We start from the raw sequence: 22,073 nt of genomic DNA on the forward strand, positions 1-22,073 counted from the left end.
AGTGCTCCTCAACGACACTGGAATGCAACGAGAGAAGAGGAAATGTCTCTCTCCTCCGTGTCTAGGGACGCTTACACCATACACGTCTTCCTCGGTGGCTACTGATGGGGCGCCAGCCCCCGAACTACACTGGATCTGGGCTTTCGCTAAACTGAAGTGCACATGCCATGTAGAGAGATGTGAGAGTAAAAGGAAAAGTAATTAAACAACAACCACCTCCCAAGTGCTAGATAACTTTTAGTGTTGTGAAAGGACTCTGAGCTCTATAATTCCTCTTCTGAAAGGTTTTGAAAGTACAGCATTAGAAAAATGTGCGCTAAAGACAAACTGAAAAGCATCTGGGCAGCGGCTTCACACGAGGGAGACGGCACTTCTCCCTTTGCCCTTGTGTTTGCTCCAACCAACAGCACCACCTAGGCACTTACCTCCTCGTGAGTTTGGAAGTTAATTTACTAAAAAGATTAGTGGAGCCTCGGCTTCGAGTCTGCGACAATGGTGTGGCTTCATGGGACAGGCTGGGTGAAGCAGGCGGGCCGTTATACGTGGCAGTGCGCCGCTCCCGGGGCTGGCCGTGGAAAGTGCTACGACTGGCAGTGCCTCTTGGGAAGCGGGTTCGATCTGGGGTGGTGGCGCTGCTAATACTGTGTGTTGAAGCAACTGGAGCTCTCTGGTCAGGAATAGTGCTTTGAGATCAGAAAATGACAGATTCTTAGATCTCTGTTCACAAAACCCTGGCTTTGTAGCAAACATGGCACACAAACATTTACGATCACAATATACCTTTGATATAGAGTGGAGAAAACCAGTTATATAAATCCAGATCCAAGGGGTATTTTATAGGACTTAGGAGCAAAAGGTAAGTTAAATGGCAAAGGGTACCAAAGGAATAGTACATAATCAAACAAAACCTCATGGAGTTTAAGGGAACAGTACACACATATTTTCAAGGACAAGATTAATGCAGGGAAATTCTAGAACAAAGAACAGCTAACTCAAGCTTTTTTTCCTTTGCTTCCCTCTCAAATTGCTTACATGCAGAGAAACTTGCCAATACAAAAGAAAGAAAGGCTATGCAGGTGAAACTGAAGAATAGGCAACTAAAAAGTTTTGGAAGCACAAAAATGGCATAAGTACTGTAAAATTCCACATGCTGAAAGCAACTTGGAAAGAAGGGGGAATTTCTTACACCCTTTGTAGTATGCAAAGGCATGAAGACACAAAGATGACGAGGGACACCATGAGACAGGATGTGCTTAACTAAAACCACACACAGGAAGGACACTTTGTAGACAACTGGGACAAAATCTTGGACTATAAAATCCACAGCACAAAATTAAGAAGCAGTGGGTACACATTAGTTTCACAAGGAATGTGCATTTTCTTACATAGCCTTGAAGTTATCTCCTTCACTGTCTATTGGAGGTAACATCATCTTGGGGCGCCCAGAGCCTGACATGGACATCGACTTGTGATGTCGCAGCCGACAGGTGGAAGATGTCTTACAAACAGAGGCAGGGCTAGCTGCGTAAGCGAACATTTCCATCAGGCTGGGAGGGGGTTTGGGTTCAGGCAGAGGCAGAAACAACAGTATGATGGACTAGTGACAAAAAGAGCAACTCTTGTTCAAAGCATATAACCTTCCTCCCCAAACCATCTCGTCTTTGTCAAGGAACAAAAATCTCTTAAACCTGTTTTGGGGGTTCTGGAGCAACTGCTCATCTGTATCTGCTTTTTTTAAAACAGCAATTTAAAAAGTTTATTAGCTTTAAAGAAAAGAAAATAACATCATACATGTTTGAATATTTACGTGAGAGGGACGATCTCTTCCGAGCTATGTATAAAATTAAGCCTACCCTAAAAGAGATGCCTCCATTCATATCAAAGTGAATCTATAACATGAGCCCACTATGCTCTTGACCTGTTCCCAAAGCACACTGTCATATTTTAAAGGGACTAGTAACATCACAGGTACAGCAGTAACTAGTTCTATTTATCGAAGTATCCTATGTTGTTTAGATATCCTATGTTGTTTGTATTTATCAAAGTATCCTATGTTGGGCTTCCCTAGTGGCGCTAGTGGTTAGGAATCCGCCTGCCAATGCAGAGGACACGGGTTCGAGCCCTGGTCCAGGAAGATCCCACATGCCGCGGAGCAACTAAGCCCGTGCGTCACAACTACTGAGCCTGTGCTCTAGAGCCCGCAAGCCACAACTACTGAGCCCCCGCGCCACAAACTACTGAAGCTCAAGCGCCTAGAGCCCGTGCTCTGCAACAAGAGAAGGCACCACAGTGAGAAGCCCGCGCACTGCACAAAGAGTAGCCCCTGCTCGCTGCAACTAGAGAAAGCCCGTGCGCAGCAATGAAGACCCAATGCAGCCAAAAATAAAATAAATTTATTTTAAAAAAGTATCCTGTTAAAACCTTCCTACTCAAAGGACTTTCACTTCTTTATAAACAACACTCTGAATTCCTAAGGGGTCAACAGAGCCCCATTTTTCAAGGTGGGAAAACTAATTAAGAGCGAATTAACTGTTTACAGACAGAAAAAGAGTAACAAGTGGCTACATGTCTGCAGTTTCACCTGGCACAGACAGCTATGGGACAAAACTACCTAAGGGAGTTTCCCCATCCTTAATTCCAGCTCAGTCATCATGTCCTTGGAATTTCAAAGGGGCAGTTTCTTTCCTTTAAAAGATAATCAGGGATTTAGAATTTTGACCATACTCTTTCAGTGACTTTCTACAGAAATCCTTTCAAAGCCTGAAACCTAGAAACATCAGGTTCTTTCCCTCATGCCCCACATCCAGAGCAACTGGGACATCTTGTTGGTGTCAACTTCCTAACAGCACTTCAATGAGCCCGGGCCTCCCCACCTCTACTCTGAGGGTCTTCGTGCAGCGCTTCACCTCTCCCACAGGCCCAATCCTAAGTCATCTGTCTTTACTGGTCTCCAATTTCACACTTTCCAATCTGTCCACCATACAGCTGTGAACTTTCTAAAGCGCAAGCCTGACCTTGTCACTCATCTGCTTTTAACCATGCAAAAGCACACTGCGTCTTCAGGATAAAGTCCAAACTCCGCTGGCATCCAAGTAGCATCCTCAGGTGCCCACAGCTCGGCCCCTGCCACCTCTCCAGGCTTGACCTTTCACTGTTACCTCCCGGGACTAGACTTTCGGGCCCACCTGATGATGTGCAGTCGCTTGGTCGTGCATCAAAGAACTTTTGCAGGAGCTATTCTCCGTGTCTGGAGAGCTGGCATCTTTCTATTTTCATCAAAATCCAACCCAGAGGTCATCCCCTCCGCGAAGTCTCCACCGGTGCCCTCTCCCATCAGGAGTGACTCATTCCGCTCTATGTATTCAGTGCGGGCACCTGCTGCCGCACACCACACTGTACCGCAGTGACTCCTGTCTGCTCATGCGCCCTGGAAGCACGGCCTGCAATCTCATCGTGTCCCCGGGGTCTCCTAACTGAAAAGGTACATTAATGAAATGAGCCACTGGAATTCTAACAGTCCCAATATGAAGGAGACAGGTCTTTGTAATAAACTGCTCAAGAAGATCTGCTTGTCCCTGCGTTTGTTTGACAATCCTGCCCTCCCACTTGGGGGAGTGGCTTATAAAGATTAAACAGAGATTCACTTTTGTGTTTTTCACAGTCCTTTCCTTTGGCAAAAACACCTGAATTCTGTTTTGGTAGAAATAGGTTTTTGGTCTCTCGATGTCGTTGACTCCACCCCAGACTTTCCCAGCTACCCTGGCCAGTGACCGATTAAGAGATGGGCACATGGCCAGAGCCAGACCAACAGGGCCCCAGAAGACAGCCCCAGGGCTTCTGCTTGAGCAGAGCTGAGTGTGGGAAGATGTCAGGGCGGATGCTGCTGAGCCCATCAAGGAACTCCTGCAGAAGAAGCAGAACTATGAGATGAACCCTGACTCTATCCCTGGACTTTTTTAGTTATAGGAATTCATAGATGCCCTTTTTAATTTAAACTTGTTTGGACTGGGTTTCTGTCACCTGCAACACAGAGAGTCCTAAGTGATTCAACTATCTGAAGAAATGCTTTGTTGTTTCCAATATGCACGTACAGACATACATACACATAGATACATATAATTTTACTTTAATAAGTTACAGATAAATACAACTGTCTTTTGTGCTCTATTACCTGTTCCGAGCAGGTCAAGAGTCGTCAAACACACTTTATGCCCCTGCCCAGCTGCTGATGTTCTCTTGCCCAAATTAGGAGCTAAGATCAATAGATGCATTAAAAAAAAAAAGCAGGGGAAGAAGAGGAGGCAGGGGTTATTTGGCATCTTCCCTGGAGAATATAAATGGTCCCAAAGACTCTGGATAAGGAAATGGCTTTCCTTATCCAGAGCAGGGAGATGCTCAGTCTATCCCCTGTGAGGCCATTGCTCCCTGGCTGGACACTGAAGGCAAGACTGTGTGGACAGACACTTTACAACAAAAAACTGACCCCTCCTTAGAGTCAGAGACCTTCTTAAAAAGGAAGTGTAAATTGATATATTAAAAATTATTAAATTTTTACAAAATCTTAAAGGCAATTAAATGAATTATTTCTTTAGAAATTTAATCATGTCACATTACGAGTTCCACAAAGCAAGCAACAAAACAGATGTGTTTTTTTTGACTTCTAAAGTAGGCCTAGCACCTCAATTTAGGAAACAGTAAACTCAATAAATGTTTGCCGAATGTCAAGTCTGTACAAACTCACAAAAATTCTATTTACAACATACAATCCCAACATCACAATGGGCTGCATCAAACTGGACAAAATTTCTCCCCCAGAAAAGTGGCACAAATGATGGTTATAGTTCATAGACCACCCCACAAGAATCTACATAAACAAAACAGTAACTGCGTTATATTTTTAGTAGTTCTGGGTACAAGGAAAAATCATTTTTTAAACCTTAACTTACAGAAATAGTATGATTTCTTAAAATTCAAATTGTGTGAAGTTCCTGTTAATCTTCTGGTTTTATATCTATGCCTGATAATTTTTTAAAATTCTAATCTACTTACTGTTATTAAAGGAAAGGTATTTTCAATTTGTTTGATATGACATCTATCCTATATCAGAACATCCTGATATGAAATTGGTTGCTGACTCAAAGCATACTCAGTGATTGGGCAAAAGCAAAATTAAAAATATAACCCAAAGATACCTGTGTTAAATGTGATAAAACCTTCTTTGCTCATTTAGTTTTCATTAGCCACAATCATTCTCTTGTTGGAATTCTGTAAAAACACTCTCATGTATAAGAAAAAAGTCCAACATATTGAAGGCTAAAATGGGAATTAATGTCCTTCTTTCAGAAGTTAACATAGATCCAGGCATCCTGTACCTTACTAGTATTGTAGTCAAGGAGTAAGATATATACGGGAGAGGAAAAAGCAACAATCTGCCAAAGAAGTCATCTGCACACAGAGAAGGCTCAGTGCATAATTTATGACTCAAGCATCTATTTTAAGGGTGAGAAAGTTGTCACATTTAATGCCTTCCTTAACTGGAAGTAAAAAATATGACCACCAGTTTGGCACTCAAACCTCCAATATTTTCCCACAATTTTTCAATTCATTTGTAAGACAGAAAAAGAAAATCCAGATATTATGAAAATCATGGGCCCTGCTTGTGTGGTTGGAGGCACTGTCTGACTGAAGATAAAGACAACACTTTCAGCAAAGCATTTAAAGAGCTGATGCTAACAGATGCCATAAGGCCCAGGCTGGTATAAGGAGGAGGCAGCCCCACTGAGGAAGGCGTCTGCAGGTAGAACACAGACAGGTAATGACTCCAAAGAAATCAGAGTATTCCTAAAACTATTTCCAAAGAGTGAACTGAATAACTGTAGGGAAGGAGAATTAGAGGAGTAGATGCACACACAGAAACACAAATCAAGGGAGCAGACCTAGATCTTGGTCTTAATAGCCTTTTAAATAAAAGTCTGACTCTGTACCTCAGACAATTGTATATTCTAAAGTTCAAAAGGAATGTGATAGAATAATTCAACAATTTAGAAGAATCTGTAAAAAGAAAGGTCATGAAACAACATTTTTCTAGTTCTATAGACTAATATCCATAACATATTAGAAACTTTTGGGAACTCCCTGGCAGTCCAGTGGTTCGGACTCAGCACTTTCACTGTGGGGAACCCAGGTTCAATCCCTGGTCAGAGAACTAAGATTCCATGAGGCCAAAAAAAAAAAAAAGAAGAAAGAAATTTCTAAGTCTTCTACTGATATCTCCTATTCAATCCCTTCAAACTAGAAGAAATTTGATAGATTTGACAAAGTAACTGTAAGAAAAGAAAATTTACCAAAGAATAGACCACTATTAAAAAATAAATATACCAATCACTAATTTATAAGCTATCTAGCCCAGTTGCTCTACTCAAATTATTAATAGTTCTTAATCATAGGAAAAAGACAATGTTAAAACAAGCACACACATAGGAATCAGAATATCAGGATGTAAATATTTCTAAAAATTCACTGAAAAATGAATGTAATCTCACATAGTAAGCTTTTACCTTCATGTCAATTCAAACATAAGTGGTCTGTGGAAGAGGGGAATGATAAAATAGTCTGGTTTTAAGGGTGAAAGAGGTTAGGTTAGGCTTAGGTTGTTACAGAAGTTACTGATCAAACATTTCATTTGACTGATGAGATCTAAAGGAAACAGAAATCTTATAATGCAATTTCAGAAAGTAAATGTCAGAAAAAGAGGAAAAACAATTTTGATGCTACACATGAGAATGTGATATGACCAAGCAATGTTCAGAGAGGCCAGGGGACAATGAAAGATGATGTGAATTTATTTTATGGATTTCTACTCCAGAATTTTATCTGCTCACTTTGACCTTACCTCACCATTTTGAATTTAGTTTTATACTACTTTTCCAAAAAGAAAGAAGGAAAATCATGCCCATTTGGGAAATTTGTTCTATATACAATATATTTCACTACTCTACCAATCCAACTCCCCCCACCCACTTTTCCCTCTGCCCAAACTTAGCTCTACTCCATGGTTTCTGGATGTACTTAATCCCACTTTTCTGACTCTATTTCTTATTTTGAAACCCCAAGAAAATTGTTTGCATGATCTAACTCCTTACTGATATATTACTTTGTTAGTATTTTAAATCATGCTTATCCAATGTATGACTGCCTCTCTACCAGATTAAAATCATTCAGAAGATTGCACTCTCCATTTCTCTGGGATACTCAGTGTGTCTCTTTTAAGGTGAAGACTGTGTTACTACTTGTCCGCCATGCTCCTCTGACACACTGCTGACCTATGACTGAAGGCTCACCCGCCCCATCAGGTGCTCCACATCTTCCTGAGGTGTGGCTCCCCGTCTCAGGTCCTCATCCTTCCCCCTTCCAGCCCTGGTTCAAGTTATTCATGTGCACAAAATAATCTCCACTTCCCTGTTCATAATTCTACAATTAAACCATAGCTTACCATCTATTTCCTCTGGGAAAGCTCCCTGCTTTAACTCAACCCTTCCAATCATCATACGCAGCTGGCCAGGAGGATAAGCTCTGGACAATGAGAGGAATTTGGAATTCTAGGATCTCACTAAAACTCTGCGTTCAAATTTAACTTACCATTAGCGAATACTTACCATTAGTATTTGAATTTTGATTATAAAAACTGAGAAGCAAATATCATTCTTCCATTTCTCTTGGGAAAAACAAATTTTCTTGCAAACAGGTAAAATTTCATACCTGTTTTCTTTGCCATTATGAATTACTGAATGTCTATCAGCTGTAGTTCTTTCACTGCAAACATAAGTATTCCGCCGCGTCATTCCACCAGATGCTGTATTACTCTATTAAAAAAAAGGGCATTTTGGTCTTAAACTATTTAGTAAGTATAGTACAATAGGAAAAAAACCCCACCTAATTTAAATAAACGTGAATACTCTTTAAATAAACCTACACTAAAATATCAACAGTACTGGCCACTAGATCAGAGAAGAGGATGAAGGCAGCAGCCTCCACCCTCCTTCCTAGCCTCCAATGTTTCTGCAATAATGAAAGATGGCTATGGTAAAGTGACTCTGAAAAGCTGGCTATAATAATCTACAGAGTAATAACTCATGGATTATTTAAAACAAAGCAGACAGAGAGATCCACTATTTGTAAAAGGTAATACTTTCAAAGTAAAAAACTAAAAAGCAAGGATTATAAATATAAGGTAAATATACAAATAAAATAAAAAATAAAAAAATAAAAAGATAAAAATTAGGGTTAAAACTGTAAAACTATTAGAAAAAAATGGGTATATCTACATGACCTTGGCTTTGACGAGAGATTCAGATAAGACACACACACAAAAATATGAGTAACAAAAAGAAAAAAATAAATTGGACTTTATCAAAATTAGAAACTTTTGTGCATCAAAGAACACTATCAAAGATGTGAAAAGAGAACCTACAGAATAGGAGAAAATATTTGCAAATCCTATATTTGGTAAAGGTTTAATATCCAGAATATATAACGAACACTTACAACTCAACCACAAGATGACAAACAACCCAATTTAAAAATGGGCAAAGGACTTGAATAGACATTTTTCCAAAGAAGGCATACAAATGGCCAATAAACACATGAAAAGATGCTGAACATCACTGGTCATTTAGGAAACGCAAATCAAAACCACAATGAGGTACCACTTCACACACACCAGGATAGCTATAATTAAAAAAAACAGAAAATAACAAGTATTGGCAAGGATGTGGAGAAACAGAGACTCAAATACGGCAGGTGCGGTACACAAACTTGTACACAAATGCTTACAGCAACATTATTTATAATAACCAAAAGACAGGAACAATCTAAATGTCCATGAACGAATAAGAAGGTAAACAAACTGTGGCATATAAAAAGGAATGAGTTCACCCAACAACTTGGATGAACCATGAAAATATTACGGTGAGTGAAAGAAGGCAGACACAAGAGGCTTGTATAAGTCCATTTATATGAAATCTCCAGAATAGGCAAACCTACTGGGAGAGAAAGCAGATTACTGGATGCCAGGGGCTGGGGAAGAGAGGATTGGAGAGAGTGATTACTTAATGAGCACAGGGCGTTCGGAAGTGTTTCAGAACTAGAGAGAGGTAGAGGCTGCACAACACTGTGAATGTACTACATGCCACTGAACAGTATGCTTCAAATGGCTAATTATATGTCATGTGAATTTCACATCAATTTGTAAAAAGCTAATACTTTCAAAATTAAAAAGCAAGGAATAAAAGTCACAGGTAAAAACTTTTATCAGATAACAATTTTAAAACAAAGATAAAAGCAGCCACCTTTAATACAACATGAGCAGATCAGGTATAGGGAAGCAGAAGACAAGTGGGAGAAAATTATAACAACATACTTCTTTCCTTTATAAATAATCATATATGAGTGGCTAATAATGCTTGCGATATACTTTCAAAAGGGGGGTGGTGCAGATGAATAGAGTGAAGGAATGGAAGTTATGAAGGCAGGGAACAAAGTCTTTTTCTTCTTCTGGTAACTGTCAACAAAAATTGGAGGCTGCATTTAAATTGCAGGGCTATGGAATGACGATCCAATTTTACTGCATTAGGAAGCCAAATAAAAAACCTTTCCACACAGCGTTTACTCTGATAAAGCACAATGTCAAAGGATGGAACACACAAAACCTTCTGGGTTCCTTTCTAAGCCTCTCCCCAAGAAATGGCCAAAGGGAGCAGCACAGATTCCGTGTGGGATCCTCAGTTTGGGGTTTCTTTAGGGTAGAGGAAAGGCTTTGTCACCGCTAACTTGTAGGGAAAAATGTGGTTACAGAATATCCTTAAAATTGTTCATTCTCTGAAAATTCTTTTTAAAATTACTTCTTGAGTCTTCCGGTTATAAAGTAAGCAAGCCCTGGGGGTGCAATGTGCAGCATGGTGGCCCTAGTGAACAACACTGTCGTGCACGTTGGGAGTTCACATCACAAGAAAAGAAGTCCGTCACTGTGTATGGTGACGGGTGTTAATTAGACTTAGAGATCATTTCACAATAAATACGAACATCAAATCATGAAAAAAATTACTTTTGGAGTGCTAAGAATAATCATCACTATGTTAGGTCAGAGAGAACACATTTCAATTCACAAAGAAGTTGTTGAAACTGAATAGATTCAATTTAACAAATACTACCTACTTCCTAGGGAGATTTTGTTCAGGGCAGGGACTAAGAGACGGATTCGGTTTAGCAGTATAACTTCAGACAATTACCTAACTTTTCTTCAATTACTTCACCTTAACATTTAGCTAAGACATGAAAAAGCACTCAGCATGGTCCCTGGCACATGGTAAGGACTCAGTCAACACTCTGTATCAATAGAGCCCTTTGAGATGCAGGGCAAACACCAAACCCCTGGCAGTCAGAGCTCACAGTGCCCTGTACAGACTCCATCAGGTTGCTGTTTGCCATCACCTGTCTGCACTGTCCCCATTTGGTTTTATTCATTTCCTCTGTTAGATTATGACGTCTTTCCATATCTCAGCACCTGATACAGTCTGAAGTTTAGCAGACGTTTATGGAGTAACTGAAAACAGCCCTTGACATAAAGGATCTGATCACTCATCCAGTGGGATACGGCTCAACAAGAAATACGTGCAACAGAGCAAGTGATCCTTACAGGCTGACACTGTGCCTGGTGGCCCCGTGGGTAGGGCTTTGTAGGCAGATGAACACACAGGAGCAAAATGTCTTATCATTTCAATCCTACAACCCTAGCCTGCCCTACAGTCCAACAATACTTACACCAGGGACGGTGGAGCTCTTCTTGCGTTCAGGAATATCTGCCTTGTTGGGATTACTTGCACTCCCAAGCATGGGACTGGCTGGAGCAACTCCCTTTCCTCCAGCAGCACTGCCGCCTGGTTTCCGGGAGGGAACTCCATCTTCTCTGAGGTCGCCGTCTGCAGTGCTGGTCTGACTCCTTTTTGGATACGCCACAACTGAAGGAATAGCTGGTCCAGCTAAAATACAGAGTTCACTTTTTAAAAGTCAGAATATAGTTTTATGTTTTATCCTGTGAAAATGAACACTTTATAAGATGACCCAAGATTTCTATTCATCTAAGAGAATATAAGACAGTAAAAATCTTCTAAGATGCTTCCCATTCATGTATAATGTCTTCCCTATGCAATGAATTCAATTTTATTTTATTTTTTTTAAATTACCTAACCACTTTAAAAATATATATATATATATATTTATTTTTGGCTGTGTTGACTCTTCATTGCTGCACGTGGGCTTTCTCTAGTTGTGGCGAGCAGGGGCTGCTCTTCGTTGCGGTGTGTGGGCTTCTCATTGCGGTGGCTTGTCTTGTTGTGCAGCACGGCCTCTAGGTGCACGGACTTCAGTAGTTGTGGCTCACGAGCTCTGGAGCGCAGGCTCAGTACTTGTGCCGCATGGGCTTAGTTGCTCTGTGGCATGTGGGATCTTCCCAAACCCGTGTCCCCTGCATTGGCAGGCAGATTCTTTTTTGTTGTTTTTTATTCCTTTTTGCAGGCAGATTCTTAACTACTGTACCACCAGGGAAGTCCTGAATTCAATATTAAAATTTCACTTATTAGTCCCTAACATTCTACGTTTTTTTTTTTTTTTTTTTTGCGGTACGCGGGCCTCTCACCGTTGTGGCCTCTCCCGCCGCAGAGCACAGGCTCCGGACGCGCAGGCTCAGCGGCCATGGCTCACGCGCCCAGCCGCTTCGCGGCATGTGGGATCTTCCCGGACCAGGGCACGAACCCGAGTCCCTTGCATCGGCAGGCGGACTCTCAACCACTGCGCCACCAGGGAAGCCCCATTCTACGTTTTTAAAGTTGTTCTTTTTTTTTTTAACTAATAAGCTTATATAGTTGTCTTTCTGAAACATGTTTACGGGGTGTTGCTGGACAGATAAATAATCAAACTAACTTGATGCATACACATCATGCAGAATGAACTGGTTCACCTGGTATCTATACATCTGAGTGAATTTCATCCTTTTTGTATAAGAGATGCCGTCACCTTTTGGAAAAGAACAGTACAGATTTACAGGCTCTTTCTTTTGAAGTTTTATCTTGCATCTTTTTTAAAGCACTCATAATCTTCTAGGTAAACAGGAATTTGAGTAGACAAGGAGAGGCAGTATGAGCAAAAGAAAGCATGTTTCTCATGGAAGTGACAGGGAGGACATGGGTGGATGTTCCCGGTCAGACCCCCTCCCAGGGGGAGGATGCCTAGGGACACCCCAGGTGGGCAATTAACTGATGTCCTGCAGTAAATCACCTAGAGACTCTGATGACACAGGAGATTCAGAGTTCAAAGAATTATGGAAATGAACGAGATAACTAGTATATTCATTATATATGACGTCCAGTGGTAATCTTAAGGAACAGCACCAAATGCTAATCATTTATGGTAGAAAAGCCTTTATATTTTAGGTCTATTAAAAAATGGATGGGAGGGGGAAGAGGGAAGGGGAGGGAGGGACTGGGAGCTTGGGGTTAGTAGATGCAAACTATTACATATAGAATGGATAAACAACCAGGTCTCATTGTATAGTACAGGGAATTATATTCAATATCCTGAGATAAACCATAATGGAAAAGAATATGAAGACGAATGTATATATGTGTATAACTGAGTCACTCTATTGTATAGTAGAAATTAAGACAACACTGTAAATCAACTATACTTCAACAGAAAAATAAATTATTAAAAAAAAATGGATGGGGTGGGGTACAGAAAAGCTACTTCTAGGACAAAAATCCAAATAGTAAATCTAGGGAATTCCCTGGTGGTCCAGTGGTTAGGACCCTGTGCCTTCACTGCTGAGGGCCCAGGTTCGATCCCTGGTTGGGGAGCTAAGATCCCACAAGCTGCGTGGTGTGGTAAATAAATAAATAATGGTAATTCTATTTGGAACTGAATTAAAAGTAAACAAAGATTTGATTTATGGGAGAACAATCAAGTTCTCAGTTTGGCAATTTTAACATATAAAACAAAGAATCAACCAAGTACAGGGTGATACTACCCTTAATACTTCTTTCCTCTCAATATCATGATACATCTAATGACATTCTGCATCTTTAGGGTTACTACCAATTTGTTCTGAAACATTTATTATTGCTACTTAGAAAATTAAAAGATTTTTTTTCATTTTAGGATCTGAGACTGTGCATGGAACAGCTACTGATGCAAGCCGCTGGCCTCACTCATTCAGACTGCTCCTGTCTTACTTGCACTGTGTGTTATGTGCGTGTGCATTCAGCTCTCCACATTTTAATCACACGTGCAGATTCACGCGATCACCACCAGTCAAGACGAAGAACAGTTCTATCTCAAGGACCTTGTGGGCGACCCTAACACAGCCACAGCCACCTATCTTCCACCTCAAGTCCCTTCCCTAAATCCTGGCAACCGCCAATCTGTTCTCATCTGTGTAATTCCGTCATTTCAAGAATGTTATGTGAATGGAGTCAATGTAACCTTTTGAGATTGTCTCCCCCCACTCAGCATAATTCCCTTGAGATCCATCCAAATTGTTGTATTTATCAATAATTTGTTCCTTTTTTTTTTTTTTTTTTTTTTTTGCGGTACGCAGGCCTCTCCCGGCTGTGGCCTCTCCCGTTGCGGAGCACAGGCTCCCGGACGCGCAGGCTCAGCGGCCATGGCTCATGGGCCCAGCCACTCCGCGGCATGTGGGACCCTCCTGGACCGGGGCACGAATCCGCGTCCCCTGCATCGGCAGGTGGACTCTCAACCACTGCGCCACCAGGGAAGCCCAATTTATTCCTTTTTATTGCTGAGTAGTGCTCCGTAGTGTGGATATATCACGCAAAAATGTGATTTTTCTTCTTTTTTTACTTTTGGGCCACACCGCACAGCTTGCAGGATCTTAGTTCCCTGACCAGGGAGTGAACCCGGGCCACGACAGTGAAAGTGCCTAGAGTCCTAATTAACCACTGGACCGCCGGGGAATTCCCCAAAATATGATTTTTAAAAAAATAATTTTTATTTAATTAATTAATTTATATATTTTGTATTTTATTTTAGGCTGCGTTGGGTCTTAGTTGTGGCTCGTGGGATCTTCGTTACAGCATGCAGGATCTTTTGTTGCGGCGTGCGGGCTCCAGAGCACGTTGGCACGCAGGCACAAGCGCACTCTTGTTGAGGCACGTGGGCTCAGTTGTTGTAGCATGCGGGCTTAGTTGCCCTGCAGCATGTGGGATCTTAGTTCCCAGACCAGGGATCAAACCCGAGTCCCCTGCACTGGAAGGCAGATTCTTTACTGCTGGACCACCAGGGAAGTCCCAGTTTCTTTTTTTTATATTTACACCTTTATTCCAATTGGAATCCAACCTTGTAGAAGATGTGAGAAATGGATGCAAATTTATTTTTTTTCCTGATCACTACCAACCTCCCCAATACCAGTGACTGGTTAACAGAACAGTGATTCTTCACTTTCTTTTCTTTTTCTTTTCTTAAATAAAAGAACCCCTTGAAAATCTGATGAAGATCACCCTTCCTAGAAAAAAATGTACATACATACAGGGGGGTTCATACATGGGACCGAAATTAAGAAACACAAATAAAAATTAAGTTACGATTTTACAGAAGCAGGCAGATATAAATCATTGGCATCCAGAGGGAGGGAACAAGAGGAGAGAGGAGATGGGGTGGGAGGGCAAGCTAAGAGTTGGTCTGTCTACAGGCTTGCCTGCCTTCACTTGGTACCAAGTGGATGTGCTTTACTAGATTTCATTATTTGGAACCTATCTCATTTTCAGCACTTAAATGAACAGTGCCAGAGGCATAATCAAATCTTTTTTTTTTGCTGACCACTATCTTCATCCCCAAAGAATGTGGAATTGGGTCAGTGATTTTCTATATACAGAATATCTGGAAATGTTCTTTTGTGAACTTCTTTTTAATATCAGAGGCTCCAAGAAAGAAGGATGATTATTATTATAAAAGCACTACTATAAGAGGTAATGGGCGGGTTAGTGGACACAGCCATAGGACCAGGGGCCAGGAATCCTGGGTCTGTCTCAGGCGTTCCCACTTCTATTTAACCTCAGAAGACCTGGTGAGCTCTCTTGCCCTATTTCCTTATTGCTAATATGGGGGTTTGGTGACCTCTTTTTAGCTCTAAAATTTTCTGAGCTGGGGAAAGGGACATGAGAAAACTCCACCACCAGGTTTCTTCCAGGATCTAGGAACAATTTCCTTTAAACTGGTTGATTTAGAGCAACACGTAGGCATTTTGCTAATTGCTCTGCAGTACACAGAAAACCCCTCCTTGTAAGCAACTAGTATGAACACGAGAGACAGAGACCCAGATCAACACTTGGTTTACAAATGCCACCTGCACAAATCCTGGCATCAGACAGGTTCTGAGCTCTCAGTTACACCCTAGAAAATAGCAGACATATAGACAGTTTACTGACAGGGTCAGTACAATGTGCTGCTTTGGCCCAAACCACATAGAGAGGCAGCAGCAGCAGGGAGAGAAATGGAAACCAAAGTGTCATCACTTTTGGTACAAAACCAAAGCTACAGACACCTGGAATACTCTGTGCAATTCTAAGTGCCACATCTCAAGGTGAAAGAACGGAGGTGGACAAAGTCCAGAGAAGGGAAATGAACTGAACAAAGCGATGAATGGGTGTTCCATGTGAGGATGTATTTTTAAAAGTTAAGACCAGGCCAACATAAATTCGGTTCCTGCATGCTGGAATTAGAGGAAATAATAATATGTGAATAAACACACACCTACTAGAGTCTCTGGATTCCAGCAAATGGGGCTGGCTTGAAGGTAGAATAACTGTCAAGTTTGGTAAGCATATCCTTTAGAGTCTTAAGTCTCATGAAATATTCACTTCTATGGTGAAAACTTTTAAGAGTGAGGGTGGTTAGACACAACAACAGCTAGAGTGTGGCTGAGAAAGACACATGTCAAAAATTTAAACCAATTAAGGCAAAACTGGGATACTATACATTTTCCAGGGCTGTGCTGTCCCATGTGGTAGCCACTGGCTGCACAGGGCTTTATAAATTTAACTGAGACAAAACTGAAAATCGTTTCCACAGTTCAAGTGCTCAACAGTCACATGTGGCTCAGGCTTCTACCCAGCCAGGCCTTACCCAATAGAAGCCTACTGAGGGACTTCCCCGGTGGCACAGTGGTTAAGAATCCGCCTACCAATGCAGGGGACACGGTTTCCATCCCTGGTCCGGAAAGATCCCACATGCTGCGGAGCAACTAAACCCGTGCGCCATAACTACTGAGCCTGTGCCCTACAGCCTGCGAGCCACAACTACAGAAGCTCGTGCTCCTAGAGCCCGTGCTCCGCAACAAAGAGAAGCCACCGCAATGAGAAGCCCGTGCACCGCAACGAAGAGCAGCCCCCACTCAATGCAACTAGACAAAGCCCGCGTGCAACAACGAAGACCCAACGCAGCCATAAATAAATAAATTAAAAAAAAAAAAAAAAAAAGCTTACTGAGTGTACCAAGGAGATGAGAGCCTTGAGATAAATACGCCAGAACCTGCAGGACTGCTTTGAAAGACATGTCAAGAAGGGAAAGCAAGCAAATCCAACCCCAGTAGTCCATATGCAAAAGGATGCTTCCCAGTGTTAGGAGGCCTCTTGGTTAACGGGAGACTGAGAGAACACACTGGAATGGTCCAAAACTTACCGTGGTCACTGTACCGCCTCTGCTTCTGGCTTGAAGAAACACTTCTCTGGACTTTGTGGTGAGGAGACTGGCCAGTACTGTTGTTGAGGTCACTGCTTGGCCTAACCTTAGCAAGTGAAAGATTGCTGCTAGAACTGGAATCACTAGCATCCAGCTAAGAGAAAATGAGAAAAACAGAGCAAACCACAACACGAGCCCAAATGGTTTATTATGAAACTAAACTTACAATACACAAACCTCTCATAAGTAGTTCACTGAGAGAGAAGAATCAGTGTACAAAAATGACAACCCTACCGCAACGGGAGAGGCCACAACAGTGAGAGGCCCGCGTACCGCAAAAAAAAAAAAAAAAGACAACCCTAAACTCAGGCAAAAGTATTTTTCTGACTGCTGGAAAAACTCACACAAGGATAAATATTTATGTTCTTCTTTCCAGGCTTTTTCAAAAAACTTAAAACGGTCTATTTATCTCATCTGATACTTTACGTTATTTAAAAACTAATGACTATAGGTTAACCTAACGGAAGCCAAATTATTAAAGGTTATCTTAAAGTTAAAACAGCATCTCATAATAGTCATAGGACTTAGATTAGTTATTTGAAGGTAAATTTAAAAATATTATCAAATGTTATACACACTAAAAAAAACTAAGTTTACATGAGCTAATAATTCACAAAAAGGATATTGTAGGTTTTTATCTGATTATTCTTACCTCTGAAGATTTTCTCCCCAACAACAAGTATGTAGCTGTGATTTCATCATATTTCATCTTACTAAGAGATTCTTGAATTTCGTCTTGTGAATATCCCATTCCCACCATAATATCTAAAAGAAGGGTATAATATAGTTTATGTGTTTCGTTTGGTTAAGAAATCATTATGGTACAGGGTAAAATAATTTCCTTTATTTGACCCAAAAGATCACACGTTTTCTAACATAAACGGGCCGTTGGCTTATTTCTGAGTTACTGAGTGCTATTACAGGGAATTGCAGGTAAGTTCCTAAATATGACAAAACATACAAGCTGATTCGTGTAGCTTATACTTAACTTCCCATTATCCCCATTTTAGGCACACACACACGAATCAAAACAGAAGTGTGCTGCTGGCACACACGCCAACATGCAGGCCCAGAGTAATTACCTATTCTCTTCTGGTCTGAGGTGTCCAGCTCTGGTTCAACAAACGGTTTTAGTTCATCGTCCTCATGCCCTGCATTGATCCACCTGTCCTTCATGATTTGCTGAAAGGTGAACTGTTCATTAGCAGCATAAAATGAAACGTTCTGATAATCACAATACTTAGGGAAGTTTATTTTCAACACTTCATCGATTATGGCTCAAAGGGTAACTTTTAAGAAATGTCTCAATGTTACCCCAGGATAGTATTCAATACGTCATACAAACCAAGCAAAGTTCTAAAAACACTTTAAAGACGCTCCAAAGTTGTTCCTTATTTCCACTTATGAGATTACCTCTAGAGTGCCTCGTTTTATTGGATTTAGCACCAGGAAACGTTTGAGAAGGTTTTCACAGTCTGTGGACATGTAGAAAGGGATTCTGTATTTCCCTCTTAATACTCTCTCTCGCAGTTCCTTTGGGGAGGCAGAGAGGAAAGAAAACTAGTGAGTCAACTTTTAGGTTAAAAAAGAACTCAAAGAACCCCACTGCAACAACATTAACACATTAACTCTTATCATTTTATAAAATCCTTTTAGCTTTCTGAAGAACGTGGATGCAACCACTTCTTATACCTTTAGGTTCTGTCCATCAAAGGGGAGTGACCCGCTGACTAGAGTGTAAAGAATGACGCCGAGGCTCCACACGTCCACTTCCGGCCCGTCGTATTTCTTGCCCTGGAAGAGCTCTGGGGCTGCATACGGAGGACTGCCACAAAACGTATCCAGTTTACTGCCAACAGTAAATTCATTGCTAAAACCAAAGTCAGCTATTTTAATGTTCATATCAGCATCTAACAATAGATTTTCAGCCTAGAGGGAAAACACCAAGACAAAAATGAAATTTAACCAAAATATAATCAGAACTGTGATAGAATCAGGCATTTCACAAAAGCTTTTCGTAATGATGTAAAGTTAATATATCCTAATGAATAAGAAAACATTCTTTCTAGAGAAAAACAATAGGAGCTAAATCAGAATTCCTCATTTTTCAGCATTAATAACCAGTAACAGATATGAGGTGTAGTCATCCCTCAGTCTTCTTAGGGGACTGGTTCTAGGACCCCCTGTGGATACCATAATCCATCATCATACAAAACAGTATAGTACAGCCAGCCCTCCTTAGCCACAGATGCAGAACCCGGGGATATGGAGGCCCGACTGTAAAGACTGATTCTAGCACTAATTATGCAGCAAATGTCCACGATCAATAAAATCTTTAAAGAGCTTTTTAAGAATAAGGGGCTTTTAAAAAATAGATACTTGCTTTAGGTGGAGAGCCACATTTCATAAACACTGCTAAGTAAGCTGCATAACGGCTATCATTGAGGAGGGAGCATCCAAAACTTCATTCAAGATAGAGATCACAGTCTTTTCCACTTGTTTCAACAAACATTTACCACGTGGCAATTACACACCAGGTGTTATATTAGTGTCTGGATATATAGACAGACAGGGTCCTGCCCTCAAAAAGCTGACAATTTAGAAAAGTAAGCAGCTACACTCTTGGCCCTAACTGCTGTGACAGAGAAGTGGGGAGTCATGGGCCCAGCACTGAAAGGTATGGTACGGCTTCCTAGAGGGGGTGAAACTAAAACCACTGCCTGGAAGATTAGTTGACAGTAGTGGGTGTGTTAACCGGAGGCATTTCAAGCAGAATAAACAGTGTGAAAACCCTGCTGAGACAGAACACGTTTTCCTCAAGAAACTGAAAGGCAGTGTGTGGTAGAGAGATGCAGAGAGACACAGCTGGGGATGTGGCCATGTCTGAATTACAAAGGGCCAGCCAAGTGACTTGTAGTCAAGAAGTTTGGGTTTGTAACCTAAGGGCAATAGGAAGCCACTGAAAAAGTCATTCAAGCGGGAAACGACAATCCGTGGGCCTCTCACTGTTGTGGCCTCTCCCGTCGCGGAGCACAGGCTCCGGACGCGCAGGCTCAGCGGCCATGGCTCACGGGCCCAGCCGCTCCGCGGCATGTGGGATCTTCCCGGACTGGGGCACGAACCCGTGTCCCCTGCATCGGCAGGTGGACTCTCAACCACTGCGCCACCAGGGAAGCCCGGGAAATGACAATCTTATTTGTGTTTTTAAAGGACCATTCTGGTTACAATGCAGGAAACAGACATGGAAGAAAGAGGCAAAATCGGAAGCAGGGAAGACCAGGCAAGAGGCTAGTGTAGTAATCAGGTACGAGATATGCTGGTGGTCTGGACTAGGAGAGTGTGAGTGGGGACAGAAAAGAGTGAGCTCAAGTGATACTCAGGAAACAGCAGCAAAAAGACCTGGGGTCTGAGTGGACGGCAGAGTAAAGGAGAGAGAGGCACCTGAAGGACAGTCACCACAATGAGAAATAAAAATTCAAGTTTAGGAAGGAAGAGTTTAGGTGTTGAACTTGCTGAACCCGAGCTACCTGAGGGATGCTGACGTGAAGGTGTCCTTTTGTCAGCTGGACGCTAAATCCTAGCAGAGAGCTCTGGCTGCAGGAATGGATCTGGGGGTCATCAACATATAGGTGGCCACTGCAGCTACTGGAGTGGATGTGAATGCAGCAAGCGTGGGTGAACAGAGAACAAGCAAACTGATGACAGTTATGTGAGGGGAGAGAATAAGTGAGTATCAAGGTAAGAGAGAATCTAAACAATGTTTAGAGAAATACAGCTGTGAAGGTGAAGAGGAAGAAAAGGGTGTACCAGGAAGGGGGTCGGGGTGGGGAGGGTTTTGGTAAAAGAGGGTATAAGCTTGAGCATGTTTTTATACATGCTGCTAGTGACACGCCAGCAGAGAGAGAGGGCAGACGAAGGAGGGGGAGATGGGAGGAGACAGAGTGAAGCACCCCCTGCAGGGACACAGGACCCAGAACACAGAGGCAGGCACAGCAGAGGCACCCCGCTGTCCTGTAACAAGAGGGAAATCCTGAAAGGTTAAGGGTGGATGCAGGTGCAGCTGGGAAAGGAGTCTCCGCCTGGTGTTTCTATTTTCTCTGTGAAATAGGAAACCTTACCCTATGCCAGGAGTGTGGGCAGAGGTGGAGAACCGTGAAGTAGGTCTCATTTAAATAACGCTGCTGTTAACAGGAGAGAATGCTGACTAGAAAAACAGAAAAGGATGCCAGGCAGCACTGAGGACACTGTCCAGGTGAAAGCGTGCATTTCTGGAGGCCCCCATCTGTTTGGTGGTAGGATGATTTTTCTCCAGAGACCAACTATGAGCTGCCTTAACTGAAATGTAAAATATATCTTAGGATTTTTTTTTTTAATTTAATAACACAGTCTAATCTATGCCTCCTTTGTGTCATGAGCACTGGGAGAACTGAGCACACACAAGGAAAGTGTACAACAGTAAGGGCATTATGACTCACCTTGAGGTCTCTGTGGACGATCCGCTTTTGGTGGCAGTACTGGACTGCAGACACTATCTGGACAGGAGAGATGCAAGGTTATTAGTCATCGCTGGTGCAGACTACTCAGTGAGCACTCACTTCAATGTCTGTGTGGATCTCTAAATATAATTTTCTCATGTTTTGGACTTTTCAATTTGGAGAGATTGAGAGTGAGTGCAAGAAGAGCTAAGTGAGGCTGTTCTTCTGTTCTTTCTAATTTTAGCTAGAAAGTCTCTTCTTGAGCCCTGCCCCGAATCAGAAGGCTCTGGTGCAACTTCTGCATGCCCACGTTGTCAACTCAAAACCAAGCCGGCAGTTACGGACTATCCGCGCTGGGTGTTTATCCAGGTTGGTTCTCCCCAGCCAGTCCCTACAACACTCTCTTCCTTTTGGCTAATGCAGGCTCAAGAACAGCAAAAATGACTTCACTTCTCTGAGGACCAGTTTCCTCTTCCTTAAAATGGAAGGATGAATGTTGTAGTGTATGTGAACTACAAACTATGGAAACTATTATGTGCTTTATCAGTAAGAATCCCTCCTACTCTCAGCAAATGATATGCTTTCATTTAGTCAACTTTTGATTACTCCTGGGATTAGCGCTGTTATTATTATTTTTTTGGCTGCGCTGTGCAGCTTGTGGGATCTTAGTTCCCCAAGCAGGGACTGAATCTGGGCCCTCGGCAGTGAAAGTGCAGAGTCCCAAACACTGGACTGCCAGGGAATTCCCTGATTGGCACTGTTAAGTAACTGCTCTACTGAAATTTCACACTT

General features: G+C 41.9%; 1 protein-coding gene across 14 annotated transcripts in view; it reads right to left on the reverse strand.

The window, feature by feature from the left end:
• MARK3 (microtubule affinity regulating kinase 3) overlaps positions 1–22,073 on the reverse strand; it is a 107,699-nt gene that overhangs the window by 8,702 nt on the left and 76,924 nt on the right. For 6 of the 14 annotated variants that reach the window (XM_067720883.1, XM_067720655.1, XM_067720724.1 and 3 more), the window contains 10 exons: positions 21,282–21,338; positions 18,499–18,735; positions 18,220–18,339; positions 17,889–17,988; positions 17,459–17,571; positions 16,747–16,900; positions 10,819–11,036; positions 7,759–7,862; positions 1,386–1,547; positions 426–683 (listed from right to left, as the gene is read on the reverse strand). In XM_067720883.1, coding sequence (XP_067576984.1) covers positions 426–683; positions 1,386–1,547; positions 7,759–7,862; positions 10,819–11,036; positions 16,747–16,900; positions 17,459–17,571; positions 17,889–17,988; positions 18,220–18,339; positions 18,499–18,735; positions 21,282–21,338 — 1,523 coding nt within the window. The remainder of the gene's footprint in view (positions 1–425; positions 684–1,385; positions 1,548–7,758; positions 7,863–10,818; positions 11,037–16,746; positions 16,901–17,458; positions 17,572–17,888; positions 17,989–18,219; positions 18,340–18,498; positions 18,736–21,281; positions 21,339–22,073) is intronic. The other 8 variants (XM_067721309.1, XM_067721054.1, XM_067721145.1 and 5 more) reach the window with 4 other exon arrangements.

This window comes from Pseudorca crassidens, chromosome 1 (genome assembly GCF_039906515.1).
Source record: "Pseudorca crassidens isolate mPseCra1 chromosome 1, mPseCra1.hap1, whole genome shotgun sequence".
Lineage (NCBI taxonomy): Eukaryota > Metazoa > Chordata > Mammalia > Artiodactyla > Delphinidae > Pseudorca > Pseudorca crassidens.